Source organism: Meles meles, chromosome 9 (genome assembly GCF_922984935.1).
Source record: "Meles meles chromosome 9, mMelMel3.1 paternal haplotype, whole genome shotgun sequence".
NCBI lineage: Eukaryota > Metazoa > Chordata > Mammalia > Carnivora > Mustelidae > Meles > Meles meles.
Window position 1 is genome coordinate 88,293,954 of NC_060074.1, and position 16,986 is coordinate 88,310,939.

At 35.7% G+C, this 16,986-nt stretch overlaps 1 protein-coding gene across 1 annotated transcript in view; it reads right to left on the bottom strand.

Annotated features, from left to right (window-relative positions):
• The window catches only part of ARHGAP15 (Rho GTPase activating protein 15), a 610,173-nt gene that overhangs the window by 311,695 nt on the left and 281,492 nt on the right, over positions 1–16,986 (bottom strand). Inside the window, exons 7-8 of the mRNA XM_046018034.1 lie at positions 2,917–3,015; positions 1,543–1,672 (exon numbers count right to left, since the gene is read on the bottom strand). Coding sequence (XP_045873990.1) covers positions 1,543–1,672; positions 2,917–3,015 — 229 coding nt within the window. The remainder of the gene's footprint in view (positions 1–1,542; positions 1,673–2,916; positions 3,016–16,986) is intronic.

Consider the following 16,986-nt stretch of genomic DNA (forward strand, 5'->3'; position numbering starts at 1 on the left):
CATGTCAAGGTATCCTCCAAACCTCGACTAATCATTGCCTCATATATCCCACCACATACACATGACAAAATGGTCATATAATTGACCTTAACATACTCATTTACATAACATTAACATACTCACAATTCAGTCCTAATTCTAAAATCTTACCTTAAATTTGATTCCATGTTAAGGAAAGGGGACCGATGACCAGGAATTAAAGGGAAACATTCAAATGCGGTAACTCCAAACTGTACCACCGTATGGAACGATCTTTTTAAATGGCACTGCTAACTCTCCACAAATAATTTACAAAACACCATACAGATTAAGACATTAACATGGATCATTTTGAACTCCAACCTAACACAACTGGCTAGCTAAATATGTTTCTAACAGTTGTTGAAATTATGGTATGAGTTTTTGGATAATGACTTCATTTTGAAAGGGTGCTTCTACTCAGAGTTGTCATGCTATTTCTAGATTTTTAATATCCCAACAATTTAGCGCTGTAAGATATATTCTATATAAATGGCTTCTCTCTGCCTTTTCATATGCATGTGCGAGTGCATCTATGTTTATATATGCACACATATATATGTGTCTTCCCTAATGCACACAAACTTATGCATATATACATACATAGTCATTTAGTACATGTACTCTTGGATACGTGTAGATATTCTGTTAGAAGCCCTTCTCTACTTAGAGAGTTCTCTTTAATTCCAAAAGCTAGAATGTAACTACACTGATCTTAGATCAGAGGGAGATGGCAGAAAAAATAGGGATTCAGAAGGCTGAGGGTAGGTGATCCAGGAAAAGTACTATAAATTTTGAGACTTTGGGAAGTTAGTTTTCTTTGATTTCGGAGACTTCTGCTTTGATTTCAGAGATACCTTTCAGAAGGCCGAAACCCCCCAAACCGACTGTGAGATGTGTGACAGGTTTTCATAATCTCCTTTTGTTGAGGAGGAATCCGGCTGGGCAAGGTTGAGAGTTATACATAAGATCACTATATGGTGAGATTGGTGCTTCTTACTCCAAACTCACTTCTTTCAGGATATTACAACTTGATGTGACCCTGGAGAACATATAATTCATAACCCACATATCTAAATCTTTCTGGTGGTCTGAAAGTGTGGAAAGTGCATAGCCTCTTGGTTTAAGTTGGGCCAAACCGTGGCGGTCACTCATACATCTTTTAATGTATGGAAATCAAATAGTCAGCATACCAAGGTTTGGAGACGCTTGACATTTCCCACTTTGAAAATCAATCACCAATCTGAACGCCATGGCTATTACTCAGAGATTCAGAGGTTTGCTGTAAGCAGAGACCATGACCTTGGAACAATTATTTTCTCAAAAGGCCTTACCAACAATGACGTGAGCAAAGCACCCAGACTGCCCTCCAGTGTATGAATCCATGACCAGGAAATGGCTACGAATCTTCCATGAGTAGTATGAGTTTGGCTCAAATCTTAATTTCTATGCATTTATATTTCATAAGCATTGCATTTAGACAAAGTTAAAACCAGCAAGTAAAAAAAAAAAAAAAATACTTACTTAAAGATTTTCTGTGCTCTGGTTTCTGTTCTTTTATATCATTATCGTAGTGACTTAGTAATTCAGTACTGGAAGATCTCTGGATTTTGAATAATTCCAGGTTTCTTGATGAACCACTTGGATCCTTTGGCTGGAAATAACAAACAATTAGACCGATAATCTTACAGGGAAGACAGGATTCACCAAATAGTTTAGTGATCTATTTTGATGTTAATTTTAAAGGGAAGATTGAACGAAGATAATTATTTTAGGACAGGTCCTCTATGCTAAGCTCAATATTCAAATTTAACAATAGCTCTATGTATATAAAACTTACTAAATGCTTTGCATTACCCCAAGCACTCCACTTGTATTAACTCAATTAATCATCACAGTAATCCTGTGAGGTAGATCTCATTATTACCCCTGCTTTCCAGACAAGGAAACTGAAGCCAAAAGAGATAAGTAATTTGCCTAAGGCCACACAGCTAGTAAGGATGGAACCGGGATTCAAACTCAGGCAGTTTGAGTCCAGAGTCCACTCTTAATGCCAACAACAAACTCTGTGTGTGGGTGGGTAGATATGGGGGCAAGCACTCAAGCAAGTCTGGATAAGGGGACTATACAGTTGAAGGAGAAAAGTCGATTTGTTATTTTTTAAAGCTTTAGTCCGAAAATGTTATAAAGGAAGACTGCAATTAAATAGAAATAAAATCACACAGAAAATGCAGTACTTTTGTATTGTATACCTTATTAAAAGCTCCCGAGAATAGTTATTTTTTCCCTCAAGATTTTGCAAATATTAGTAATCCAAAAATTAAATGTTTGGTCTAGAATCAGTATACAATGGAAGTTTTAAATAATTTGATTATTCACAAATGCACTCTGAATGTATGGATTTTGGGTAATTTCTTGAAGTTTTAGATTCATAATTTTCATGGGAAGAACAATCTAACTTCACTGGAAGAACAGTGAAAATCAGTATAAAGGATTATTATTTACTGGTATTATAACAGTACGTATGGGCTCAAATACTCTGATATTTATTTTCAAGAATGTGTATCACAGACAACATAAACTGAAAATGTGAAAATTCAGTAGTCATTAAGTGCTTGTGTGCTTTTTACAGCTTCTTGTAAATGAATGTCCATGTTATTTCATGGGGGGAAAATGAATGCACTGTGTTTTTCATTTGAAAGAGAAATCAAATGACATTTAGCTCTAGGAATCACATCTGTTGAAGCGGGTTTTTAGTGGACTTTATTTCAACTTAAAATAACTTAATATCTCTCCATCTATAGGATCCATTTAAATATGTGTGTTATATGCCTAAGCAACACAATTTAAGTGACAACATTTTAATTAATAAAGGTAACAGCCAAAACAAATACATACCAATCTGTCAATTGCATTTTTGATAGCGTGGAACCAATCCAATATGATGAAGTCAATATCTGACTGCAGAAGGAACTCATTTCCTGATACTGTTGTGATCTGAAAAAAAAAATCGACAGGTAAGCAAACCATATAAAATATAAGTCTTACATTAAAAATGGAGAGATATATACAGATATCATATATACATATGATATATACATATATATGTGTGGTGTGTGTGTGTGTGTGTGTGTATATATATAGATATATATATATATATTTTTTAAAACAAGACTTCAATACGCCAAAATATTTTCTTATATTCCAGTAATTGTCTTTCTGGGAACTGGAAGACCAGGATCATTTTGAGCTGCTCTCTATAAACTGTTTTTTCATGTCATAACAAATACATTATTGTTTTAATAATAGAATGATTAACTCAGAGTAGGACTCAAGCTGAATTGCTCCAACTCAAGGAGAAGTGAGTCAGGAAGTTCAGAACGATGCAGACAGTACCCACTTAAGTCAGAACCTTAGAAAAATGTACCCGGGTGTGTCAGAATTCATTCTGCACTTTTGGCTCTTCCTGTTTGTCTTTTTCAAATCTAATAGTATCTCTATATTTGATTTCCTTTTATGGAGGGCTGTAAAACAGATTATTTACCAAAGAGACTAATGCAGACTTTTCCAAAAAGGTCATTCAAATGAATAACATTTGGCTATTTCTACTTTCCTATCATAAAGACCTATAGGAAAGTAAAAAAGGACTAATTTCCCCACAAACAGAGCGTATTAGAATAAAACTTTATTTACATATTTGAACCTCTCACAGAGAGTATTTATCAAGTGAAGATCCCCGTTCCAGACTCTCAAAGCTATTAAGTAGTTGACAATATTTAACATGCAACTATACGTTTTTCATTACGGTGAATCTTTTCCTCTCCAGAATTGTGAGAGAAGAATGTGACCCTATAGAAACAGAGCGGTGCTCTTGATTTCACACATAAAAGGCCACTAGAGCCGAATTTGATTAGAGTGGGTGTGGACACGCTTTCTGTATTAGGCCATCCATCTGAACTGTGAAGATTCTCCCTTTGTATTGACTTTTTGTTTCAACAGGAAGATGAACATTGCCTGACTACTGTCACACATCAAGCAAGGCTTCAAAGCTTTAGAAGACTGCCATTTCAAAATACTCAGTCAGGGGCTAGTCACCTCTTCTCAGCCTTCCTTGCTCTAAATCGGAGGTGAATACTGAAATGTGCCCACAGGTTCAGAAAATCACAAATCACTCTTCAGGATGTCTCTATAATTCCATCACTAAAGCAAGGATTATTACCCAAAATAGCTCAGTCTGAAGGGTTCAGTGATTCTTACGGCAACATTTAATGACAATGATCCTGGAGTTTTAAGGAAATTTTCCATTACATCCATACTTATATATTCACTCTTCATTTATTTTGAGAAAAAATGATTCAGAGATACAACATCACTCCATCCCGTGATGCAACCATTGTTGAGTGAGATGTGTTCTCATGTCTTACAACTGAAGAAGAGGAACTAAGTATATGCAATTATGAGAAGTGAAAGATTAGAAACTAAGAGGAATTTAATTATAATGACAGACTACCGGGGCCAATCGCTCGCTCTTTTTTTTTTTTAAGTAAAACTGCATGTAAGATTTGGGATGGCTCAAAATAGCCTCCAAATAGTCCTCTGTCTTATTTATCTATTAAAAGACAGTTAAGCTTATGTTTGCCTAATTATCTGAACACCCTAGCAATGTTCTTTACTTACATAAAGTTCCAAATATTTACTGTATAAAGTGTTGCCACAGAAATAGTAATCTAGAAATATAAGGTCACTTGTAACTAACCCAAGAAAACCGGTAATGTCCCTGACCTCTACCTTCCTCCTAATCTAAATTTAAATATTTTGATTATGAATGTATTATATAACATCACAATTTGATAACATACACAAAGAAACACGAATTAGCCCAAACACAATGTACCATCTATTTTTCTGCCATTATAAATAAACCATTATTAAAATTATAAAAAGAAACATTTCAAAGTACAAGCAACAAACATAATTAGATTTACTATATGCTGAGGGTTTAGGAAAGAGCTCACAGTTCAGTTTTCAATTTAGTAAATTCAAACAGTGATAAAATGTAAGTACTTCAGCCGTACATTCGCATTTTTGGTGCATGCTATGCAAGGAAAGGGAATTTTTTAAGGCCAACACAACCAAAAACAAAACACATTTTAAAAGTTTCTTTATCCAGATATATTACTGTATTAATCGTACATAATCAGTGATCTGTGAATCCATTTGAGGACGCTGGATCAGGGAACTGTATGAATGCAATTCATTCAAAATATACTATCAGAAAGATACAGTTCACAGTCTCTCCTCTGTCTTCCCACTAATCTTTCCAGTTACTAGGCAGTCTGGAGAAGTCTGCTACTGCTCTCTACAGTTTAAATGCATCCACTTCTTAATTACAGTCAGTAATTGACTTTGTTCTGCTCTATCCCAGACGTTCACAGGAAAGCAGTTTCAAAGTCTTTGACTGCTCAAGTCCATTTAATTCAGGTTTCCATCCACATTTTACATTACCTCCTTAAGGTTTTCTGATAAATGGTTTGCTGAATCATATTTGCAGTTTGAACAATCGAATTTTCAACACTCTTGGGGAAAAAAGACATCAGTAAAGACTGTTAGCTTTGACTAAACCTTTTGATTGAACAATTCCTGATGACAATCTAAAGTGATGTAAAACTAATAACAGGCATAAAAGATCTGATATTCAGCCATGCTAATGTATTCTTGCGATATCATGTTTTAAGTGAGAAAAACTGGCTGGCGCAATGTGGGTGAAGAAGGAACTTAGAGAAAGCACAACAGGTTTAGGCAAGAGTGGCTGGTCTCCATTTTGCTTTGAAGCCTACTTTAGACAAACATCACTTGAAATCCCTCCTTGCCACCAACTCTTTTATTGAAGGGATGTATCCTGGCACCTAAGCAGTCTTAGTGAAATGTGCTAGTGTTTTAATAATAGATACCTTTAATTACCTGTCTGGGGAAATTTTCCTCAAACTTTTCACACTCAATCAGGATGTGTCTGCATTCTTGCTGGTGTCACGTGGATGTCTAGGAAATCATATGAATGTACCCACTGAGCAAGATGAAGAATATTGGTATTATTTCAACAATAGTTTTTCTCTAGGCTAGGAACCTAGGTCTGTGTCCTTGTTGTGGTTCTTCTGAAGATGGAAGCAGGTTATCTCCCAGCTCCAAACGCCACCAATAAGTGGTGAGGAGAGAAGAAATGTGTTGTTCAGGCTTTAATTAACACGTGGAATATTGTTAGGCTAAGTTAGATAACTTTGAAGAGTTTTCATGAGCAATGTCTATGTTTATTTAAGTATTGCCCTTTTGAGCATCATCAATTAAGCATCACCCTTGTCTATATACAGTCTGGCATTTAGTCTTTCCCATGGTCAATTTTAATTTAATTGAAAAATAATATGTAGAATGGCATTAAACTATTAAAAATTTCTGTAATTTAGTTTACCAGAATAGAAACAAAACTTTATAGAATTTCACATTTTTCCCAATTATAAGAATAATTGTATCTCTTATGAAGAATTTGGAAAAAAATAAAGATAGCAAAAAAGTAGATTAAAACTATTCATGACTCCACAGAGTAAACACTAGGACATTGTAATTCAATTATTGCCAATCTTTTATAAATAAAAACCAAATATATATGACAATGATCCGTGCACAACTGTATGTTATGGGTAGATACCTTATCAGTTAAATGTATTTGATGGCTTAGTGTTATTGCTATTTCCATTCCAGTTGACCTCAAATGCATGTTGAGACTATCAAAGGTGCAAGAAATAATGAGTGATATGTGTTCCCCCCTTTGAGAGCAGCACTTTTCCTATCACAGAATAATTTCTGCAAATAATTCTTTGTTCAGGAGACTGAGCAGGGTGTCTTTGACCAAATATCCCTCTAGTTATCAAGGATTGATTAAGCATCCATTAAGTGCGAAGCACATTGCTAGAAACTAAGGATACACCCTCCCCATACTCAAGAGCTCACAATCTGTTTGCGTTGATAGGACATATGCGTATAAAGATAAATAACAATAGAAAATGGCTTATACCAAGTCCCAATATGAATGCCACAGACAATGCTCATGTCAAGATTTCAGAGGACGGAGTAATTACTGCAGACACATTTACATCATGGAATTATACATAAACTGTTGGTCATGATACGTTATTCTTTAAAGGTTGATTGTATCAGAACTTTAGTATATTAAGGATATGAATACTATCACGTGGTATGCAAAGTGATATCAGCTTTAATGATCTCAAAGCACATAATAAACATTCTTCAAATGCAACTTCCCTCCACTATCATAAAGTAATTTTGCAAATGAAGAAAATGAAGCAAATGAGGAAAATGAGAATGCCATTCTATCAAATTGGCATCATTTTAAATGATAGAATTAAGAGATTAGAAAGATCTTGATTTCTAGTTCACTAGTCTTCAGCAAACAATCTTACAGTCAAGGGCTCTATGCATATGGGAAAAGGACTATGGTGAGTTGGTTTCAGTTGTGAAATCTGGAATGGAATGCAGATCTTAGAAAAAAGTCATTTGTTTCTTTACTGTTATGTTAAAGATAGCCCAATTTTAAAGGATCACCCAATAACCTTATTCAATTGTTTTCTTCTTCCTCCCCCTCCTGAAAAATAACCACTATCCTACTGTGAAAAAAAATATATCTAAAACAGGATTGGGGCATCCAAAAAAATCCCTTCAAATCTTAGAAAGGACTAAAACAATCCTACGTTTGATCTAAATATCATTCATATTTTGCTTGCAATCAATCTTTGGTTATGAACCAAAGGAGAATTTATTCCATCTTAATCAAGCTGAAACTATATGTAGGAAATGTGTAATAAAATATGCCAAATATGCAAACACCTAAAAAATGTTGAATGATATGGCTACAGTGATTCTACAAATAAATGGATTACCCGTTTAGGAGGAATGGAATTTAATTACTATTGTATTTGGAGACACTTTGGACTTCATGATGAAGTCATTATATTTGAATTAAATTAAATAGCTATAACGATTTATGTCAAAATATACTAAATTCATTTGAAGTGAATATAAATTATTTTTGAAGTTAATTTTGGCTCTATCTTTATTGAATTCTAACAGCATAAAATATAGGTATATATTTTGGCTGCATAATAGTGAGAGCTCAAGACCTAAAACTGAAGAAATAATGCTTAAATAAAAACCCTCAGATTCACATTTTTTTCATCTTGCATCACACTCCACAAATATCCATTTGATATAGCTGATCAAATAAAGGTTGTCATGGTTATACTAATAGTTATATTACTTGGTCTCAAAGGTGTTTATGACCACCAAAGAAATTACATTATCAAGCTGCATGTCTATCTCAAATTACAGTCTGGTTTGAGTAACTCCTAACATTTTCCTTAACATGTTGAGCAAAGTTAACACGAAACTATGGGTAAAATATCAGTTAGAAGTAAAAGGTCTTCAATTTGTCTTTCCAAAAATGTTTCTTGTTAAAACATTTTGTGAGGAAAGTATCTGCCTTGTGTTCCCAATGTTGCTAGATGTTAAGTAAATATATGCTGATTATAAGGGGGGAAAAGTTGCTTTGGCAACTCTCTTATTAAAATGCATTTGTAACCCCCTGTCTGTCATGAAAGTTTTGAAAAGTTTGTTTACTTTGGATAGCAGCCTTATCCAGGGTTATCCTAGCAAACAATGATAGCCGTCTTCAGAAGTTGTGTGAAGAACAAGCCACTAGGGATCCATTTTTGTTGTAATTGGCACACACAAACACTCTTCTGGTCTGTCAGGAAGATCAAGCTAATATGCATGGAGGGTGTTACATTCTTAGCTTTGGGGAGCAGTAAAGCTCCCTTTATTTAAGTAATTTAAATGATAGACTGCAAAAACTTTGCAAGTCAGAAAAATGTTTTATACTTTCTTAGGGAATATTTGTTTTAAGCAACGGAAAATGTTCTACATATCTAAAGATGTTGAACCTTATGTTATAATTGCCCATTCTTTCTTCTGACTCCATGAAATATTCTTAAATCCACATCTACTAAATCAAGCTAGCCACCAATGGATCCTGAATTTCCACAACTCCCCCCGTGTTAACAAATGTGTGTTCATTAGTTTCCAGATGTTTATTGGATACGTTTTCAATGTATTTGGGGTTGATTGATTTGCATGTACATTTATTGAAACCCTCAGTGGTGTCCTCATATCAAAACAACCTGCCCACGTAAGCAATTTCTTATTTAATGGAAAATAAACAAATGTTGGGCTACATACACAACAGATCTCAAGGGCATTCCAAAATCTAAGGTTTAAGGCCAATCTTTCAAGAAACAGTGCTTTTTAATTGAAATTGAGTTGTATCTTTGACACCCAAATAATTTGGTTCACGCAGATTTGTTCTGCATAATAAAACTGGCCCATAGCGAATAGTCACGTCTATATCACTTGTTCACTTTACCTTTCTATTTGTAAACGAAATACCCAAACCCCAAATTTATTTCAATCAAACAAATGTTAGACAAAAACTCATGTGCATTCTTTTATCAGTAGGCAAATATTTTAAGTACTGAGAAACTGTCTTCTCAATATTCATGAAAGAATACTATCTAAGTAATTAGTAGATAGTTTAGCAGTTTCCACAGTTTTGCAGTCAGCTACACCAAAACTTTTGCCTGTGGTGCTCATATGAAACACGACAGAAAAAGTGACTAATCGAAGCAGTTGGTGTATAAAGATACCAGCTTAGAGTTCTATTGCTGTTAACATTAATTTCTAAATTTGGGAGGAGTAGTTGCCTCTAGATAAGGTAATCATCCTAGGACTCATGTTTGCTGGTACCCAACACTCAATCAGTCACTGCCAATCACAGATCAGTGTTTAATCTGAGCTATGTTCACTGTGCAAAATTATGCATTTAGTCCCATGGCATTTGGAAATCTGCAGCTCCCACTCTTTTAAAATTGGAATGATTTTCCTTATGTCTGTTATTTATGTAATGCCTGATTTAAAAAAATTAACAACTCAAAAAGTATAAATTTACTATCTCCCTTTCCCCAAAGTATACTGAATTATTGTCTATCCCTCAATATTTTTTGACCCATCAATTAACATGGATTAACATTGTATATGTGCTTATATTATAATGAAAATGTGTCATGAAAAATTTTTATGCATATAAATATCTGTACTACCATAAGCTCCCACTTGGATTTAATAGCAACATCTTTTGATTTCTCCCCCATCTCATCCACACTTTCTCTTCCAGCCCATATTTCATATTGCAGCCATTGTGATCTCTCTGAAATTTGGATCTAATCATCCTGTTCCTCTGCTTGGTTATGTTCTGAGACTCCCCACAGATGTTACATTGCCGTGCAAGCTTTAATTCAGCCTACCAGACCCTGTGTTCTCTGCCACCTACCCACAGTGCAGCCCCCGTTCTGTATTTCCTTTTGCACCTCCAGTGCCATCTTCATGAAAGACAACCATTGTAATAACATTTTGAAGGTTGTAAGACCATCGTGTTCTTTTAGGCAATGCAAGTAGTTTGTTTTGACATCTACTAATATCATGTTTATCAGAGTAGAGTAGGCAATCCACAGTCTGAGGCTATATTTTCCCATCACTCAACAAGACCTAGACTTTAGACAATAGGATTAAATTTGGAGGAGTCAGGAAGCACAGAGTGGGTCTATATTTCCATACATATCTCTAGAATAGAATGTTCTTGATTATATTACAAAGCCACCATGTGTTCTGCAAGGATAATCTACTAGATCAACCAAGCATCTCACCCTATGTATGGACCTTTCTAACTGAGAGTTGATAACATGGAAAACCAGATGTAAGTTTAAGATTTTTAAGAGTTAATACTTAGGTTAATGGGTCAAGTCTTTAGAGAACCTCAGTGATGCAAAGGTGCTCATTGTCAATCAACAATGCAGCCATGAATTTCACTAAAACACTATTAACATTAATAAACAAGCAAACTGTGGGAGGACAAGTGGCAATAGTTATGTTACCAAGAATTTTATTTAAAAATATTAGCTAATTAAAGATACAGTGACTTACGCAGAAACGGGTATTGTCACCACAAGTTTATTACTTACACATTTCCCATTAATAAGTGCTGAGATTGCACAACAAGAATAAAAGATGTTGCAGTATGTAGCTCTATGCTATTGTAACATATTTGGCCATGATTATGAGTGTTTATAAAACATTCAAGAATTGTTCCATGTCTACTTACATTAATGAGAACACCTGTTAACTTTAGTGCTGCACAGACTTATTTGCATTAGATTCAGGTTTTTGCATACTGTACATCACTTTTTGAAACAATTAGATGCTTATAGAGAAATATAGCTGAGTGAAAAACAGCAGCTTGAATGCCTTCCGGCTCAAGACAATTCAACTCCAGGTTTCAGTGAAAAACAAAAATCTGCTGAATTACAATACTGACAGTTAGAAGTGAAGGTAGGTGTATTTTATACACTTTTTTACATTCGGAGAACAGAAGATACATATTAAAATCTGCGCTTTATTCTTCAAGTAAAATTAAGACAGTTTCCAGACAAGGATGCCAATCACTAACAAATGACAATGCCACCACAAAGTGGATTCTCCGTAATCTTGGGGACTTCCTATCCAAGAATGATCTCTTTACCAGTCTCAGAAAGCCAGATGATTTCCACAGGTGAAAATCTGCAGACCACTGCCCACCTGGTATTGTTTACAAGCATCGGCCATAGGGCCCTTTCCACTTGAGGACAGTACTAAAGACGTGAAGGAGCTGAGGACACACCCCCCAAAACCTCAACCGAGTCTGTCACTTGTGAGCTCCCAATCACAGCATAACCCAAATGTACCCACTTAGAAAAGTACGATAATTTCCTTACATAAGCCAGTGAGTCTGCCTTATTCATTACTCCGAAAAAAACCATCGTAACTTTTGTAGGTCTCACTCTATTGACACATCTGTCTGCCACTCCCCATAGGATGTTAAAGCTTCTGCGATTTAAATATTTTCAGTTATTGAAAAGGGAGCACTCACACAAATCTGTGGATTCACAGCCTCTATTATCATCATTATATTTAAGAGGTGCAATATTTACATCAAAATGACTCAGTTGGTGATATATTCTAAAGATAAATGTGTATTTATGATCTGAAGAAGTGTGATTTATAACTACTTTGTCAGACATAAACAGAGCGCCTCTGTGCTGTTCTAGTAAATGCAGATTAGCCAGGGCACAAATGAACTCTTTTCGTAGGATTAATTCTGCCTTGACTTGGGAACTGAAGGAACTGAGAATTCCCCTTGGAGAATGTGCAGATCACAAGAAAGAATGGTATCTATTTCCTTCTGTACTGTCTCACTATATAGTCTGGGAAGAATAACAAAGATTAGGTGAGGATTTGGGGATCAACTAGTGAATATTGTTAAAGATTTGCTTATTTAGAGAGAAAGAGCAGCAGGGAGAAGCCGAGGGAGAGGGAGACTTAAGCAGACTCTGCACTGAGCATGGAGCCCCACACAGGGCTCAATCTCATGATCCTGAGATCATGACCTGAGCTGAAACCAAGAGTTGGGACGCTTAACCAACTGCACCACCCAGGAGACCCTCAATTGGTGAATTTTTGTTGTCTGGATTCCAAAGGTATATAACTGAAGAAGTTAAAATACTATAGTAAACCTTCCTTTTAGATTTCAAAAATTTTTTGAAATTGTTTTTAACCAAGTACTTGACAATCTAGATTTTGCCCTCTATAAAATAGCATCGTTATTCATGAAGGATGATACATTAAGCATTTGTATAATTAGCAACTTCATAAATGAGAAGAAATTTCTCTTTTTTTATGAATTCTAGGCTTAAGTAAATTGAAAATTTTGAAATATTTTTCTGAAAATATGCAGAAATGATAATTCTGCCTATTGGAGTAATCCTTCACTGTTTATTCAAAAGGGTTATCTTTAAACAAACATGAAAAAATATCTAGCATTTTAAAAACTACAGTTTAGTGGCATATTATACATAATACAATGGTATATAAAATATAATTTAATGATACTTAAAAAAATACTTGTGATTATATAGTAGAAAAAAGAAAACAATTGTGGTTATATGATAAACAATGACCTCTGAGAGGTGAGCAAAGGACAGATATTTAGAGATACAGATGTAGTGATCTGAAGGGGCATGTGCACCCAAATGTTTATAGCAGCAATGTCCTCAATAGGCAAACTATGGAAAGAGACTTGATGTCCATCAATAGATTAAGGGATAAAGAAGATGTGGTGTGTGTACCTGTATAAACATTAATATATATATTATATACATACATATACATATATATACATTTACACACACACACACACACACACACACACACACACACACACACAATGGAATACTATGCAGCCATCAAAAATGAAATCTTACCATTTGCAATGATGTGGATAGAACTAGAGGTTATTATGCTAAGCAAAACAAGTTGATCAGAGAAAGAGAATTATCATATGATCTCACTGATATGAGGAATTTGAGAGGCAGGGTAGGGAGTCATGGAGGAAGGGAGGAAAAAATAAAACAAGATGGGCCCGGGGAGGGAGACAAACCATAATAGACTCTTAATCTCAGGCAACAAACCGAGGGTTCCTAGAGGAGATGGGGGTGGCAGGGATGGGGTATGGGTCATGGACACTGGGGAGGGTATATGTTATGGTGATTGCTGTGAATTATGTAAGACTGATGATTCACACACCTGTACCCCCGAAACAAATAATACATTATATGTTAATAAATAACAATAATAATAATAATAATGGAGACATTTGACATTTGGAATGACATACACATTACTCCATACTAAATATGTGCAACAACACTTAAGACACTTAATCCTCCCACCCAGCCAAAGTAATATTTGTGTTAAAAATAGAACCACTTAAGAATGTTGGACTTAAAAAAATATTGGTTGCATTATTAGTGACTATATAAGGTTATTACATAATTTATTGCCTAAACTGTGACAATTGTGAAAGCAAAAGAGGTATTACTAATAGTTACACCAGGACACTAAGTCTACTTGGGACCAATAGGGATACATTGGGACATATGGATCACTATTTATCATACACAACAGTGGGGAACAATTCAATAGCCATTGATATTTAGGGACCTAGTGAACTCCTACTAATGTCAAATTCTAGGAACTGTGAGATATTCCAAAGTAAATTAGCTCTTTTGCTAACTCTTTGCTCTTAAGAAGCTTATAATATAGTGTGACAAATAACACCAACATGGGAAAACAATGAGAAACAATAATTATGATTCAACATGGAGCCTATGTACTGCTTTTTAAGGAACAAACCACTGTTTCTCTATGGGTAAACTGGAGTCCTCAAGGATGGAGGTTGGAGAAGGTTCTTACAAGGACAAATGAGACTTAGTAGAAGAAAAGGAAGGGAGAGGGCAGGTGACGGGAGCAGTTTGTGCAGTTAGTGAGAGGCAGGAGAGAAGATAGTGTCTCTAGAGGACATTCAGGAGCTGTCCCTAAGTCCTCTTTGTAGATTCTTTTCCCTTTGCTCATCCTTAAATGGAGAAGTCCATCAGCATTCTTGATTTTTCTTACTTAGGGACACATTCCTGAGTGACGTTAAGAACTCCATTTTGTTTTAATCTGAGTAATAATCTGATAAAGCCTTAATTGATATCTCTAGTTCAGACATCTTTACTTATATAGTAGCTATTTGGTTATCTATTTCAGTGTAATCCACCATTATCCCTGGTCTGGTCTCTCTACTGCTAGTTTGTGTTTTTACAAACCATTCTCTACATCCTCTTATTAGTGAATTCTTGACTTCCTCCTTGGAGAACTTTATAAGTAGATCCTCATATTCACTGGGACCTAAAGACTCAGACCCTACGAGTAGGGCCCCAAAATCTGTTTACAGAGCTCCACATGCAATTTGAAAGTTACCAACTACTCTATACTTTGAGTAGGTGACCCCCAAACCCATATCTGTCACATGTCATTTAAAAGTAACTGACTGAATTCCTGTTATCCTAAATATAAACTTAAATTCTTTAATATGGACCACCAAGCACTTGACGACTTCTCTCTCTCTCTCCAATCTTTTCTGTTCAAGTCCTCTACTTACTAACTACATAACTTTGAGCAAGTTATTTAGAATCATTGTGTCTCAGTATCATCACCTATAACCTGATGGAAATAATACCCCATAGGACCATTGTGAAGGCCATATGGGATATAATTTAGGAAAAGAATTTAACATAGTACCTGGTACATAGTTAGTACCTTAAAATACTATGGTTATTGCTATTTGATTCTTTGGGTTCCTTGGATTTTTACAAACTTACTCTCTTCCTTCAGGAAACTAGCCAAATATTACCTACTCAGGAAAGGCTTTTCTAACCTCAGGAGGTCAAAAAAGGAATATCCCTCTGGTCATCCATACCTACACCATCATGGCGTTTATCCCACTGTTGAACTTACCAATTTCTTGTCTAATATTTGCTACACTTTAAACTCCTTGATGACAAAGACAACATGACCCCAGAAATTAGGAGATCATCTGGAAGACCACAGGCCATCAAGAAAGTGGTATGGAATGAATGGAAGCTCAGTTGACATAGGTTAATACTGCAGAGTTGTAGTATTCAGATAATAGAAGACCTTTAAATTTAGAAAGCATGTTTGGTTTGTTCTGTTAAGCAAGAGGAGAGCAATGCTAGATCCCTGAGCAGATTTATCCATAGAGCCGGGCATAGGGTTAGAGGAGCAGAGACATTTGCTTAAAGCTGGAACTGTACTGCAACTTCCCTAATCGTCTGCATGAATCTGTCTCCTCAGGCTGTTCCCGGGCAACTCTTCTGAAAAGATGATACACCACTTCTGTCTGATGTAGAGTGCCTCTTCCATGGCCTCCTGGCTTTGCTGATTCTCAGCCTTTTTGCCCTTCTTTTTACACAGTTCAAGCTGCTTGTTTCCCTGCCCTAGATTTTAGATGCTACCTTCTGACACACCCAGTATCTGGATTCAGATCTTTATCTCACCTCCTGGTGGCTTGCCAAGATCTCAAGCTCTGATAAGTAAGAATACAGCCAGTTCTCTTTCGCTGAAGCTCAGTTCTGTAAGTGTATCCTTATCCTGTTTCTTGGCTTCTGATTTCCTAGTCTGGTGGCTTACATAGTACACCAGACCCTCTCAGCTGGCAGGAGTCCTTTTGCCAGTATCCCTTTCAGGAACTGGGGCTCTGCTGAGCATCTCTCTGATTCTGTTTCCCTGCCCCCCTTCTTTAACTCCACCTTCCATCTGCCTCATCCACCTAAATTACTAGACACGTAACCAAACAATAATCCATACTTGCATTCAAGGCAGATGGTCATATGAGTATCTGAAAATGAGCCATTTCAGTGTATTCATTGATTATCAAATTGGCCTGTGAAATATTCTTGTTATTTCAGGTTGGAACTCACACTCTTAACTCTAACAGCCTGGGCTGTATTCTGTTGTCTTAGTTTTTGTTTCTGTATTCTGTCCAGCAGACACAATTCCTTCTAATATTAGCAGTTTGACTTTTCCCTAGTACCTGTCTCAACTAGTTTTTTGTCTGCTTCATCAACATGGTTCTATTGCCATTAACTGGATTTTTCCTGAGCCCAAGAAATAATCCTAATCCTTGAATAAATGATGTCTAAAGATCATCAATACAGGGAGTTGCTTCCCTAATTTTTGAGGTTCACTATGAATCATTGTGTGGTTTATTAGTCTCTAGGAACATGAGGAGCAGGGCATTAAACAGAATATTTTCCCATCATTACAACCAGTATCTGGCTTGTAATTTGTTACTCTTAGTGAATGGTTCATGGCATTGGATTTATATTTCCCTGAATTTTACCCATAAAGTTTTCT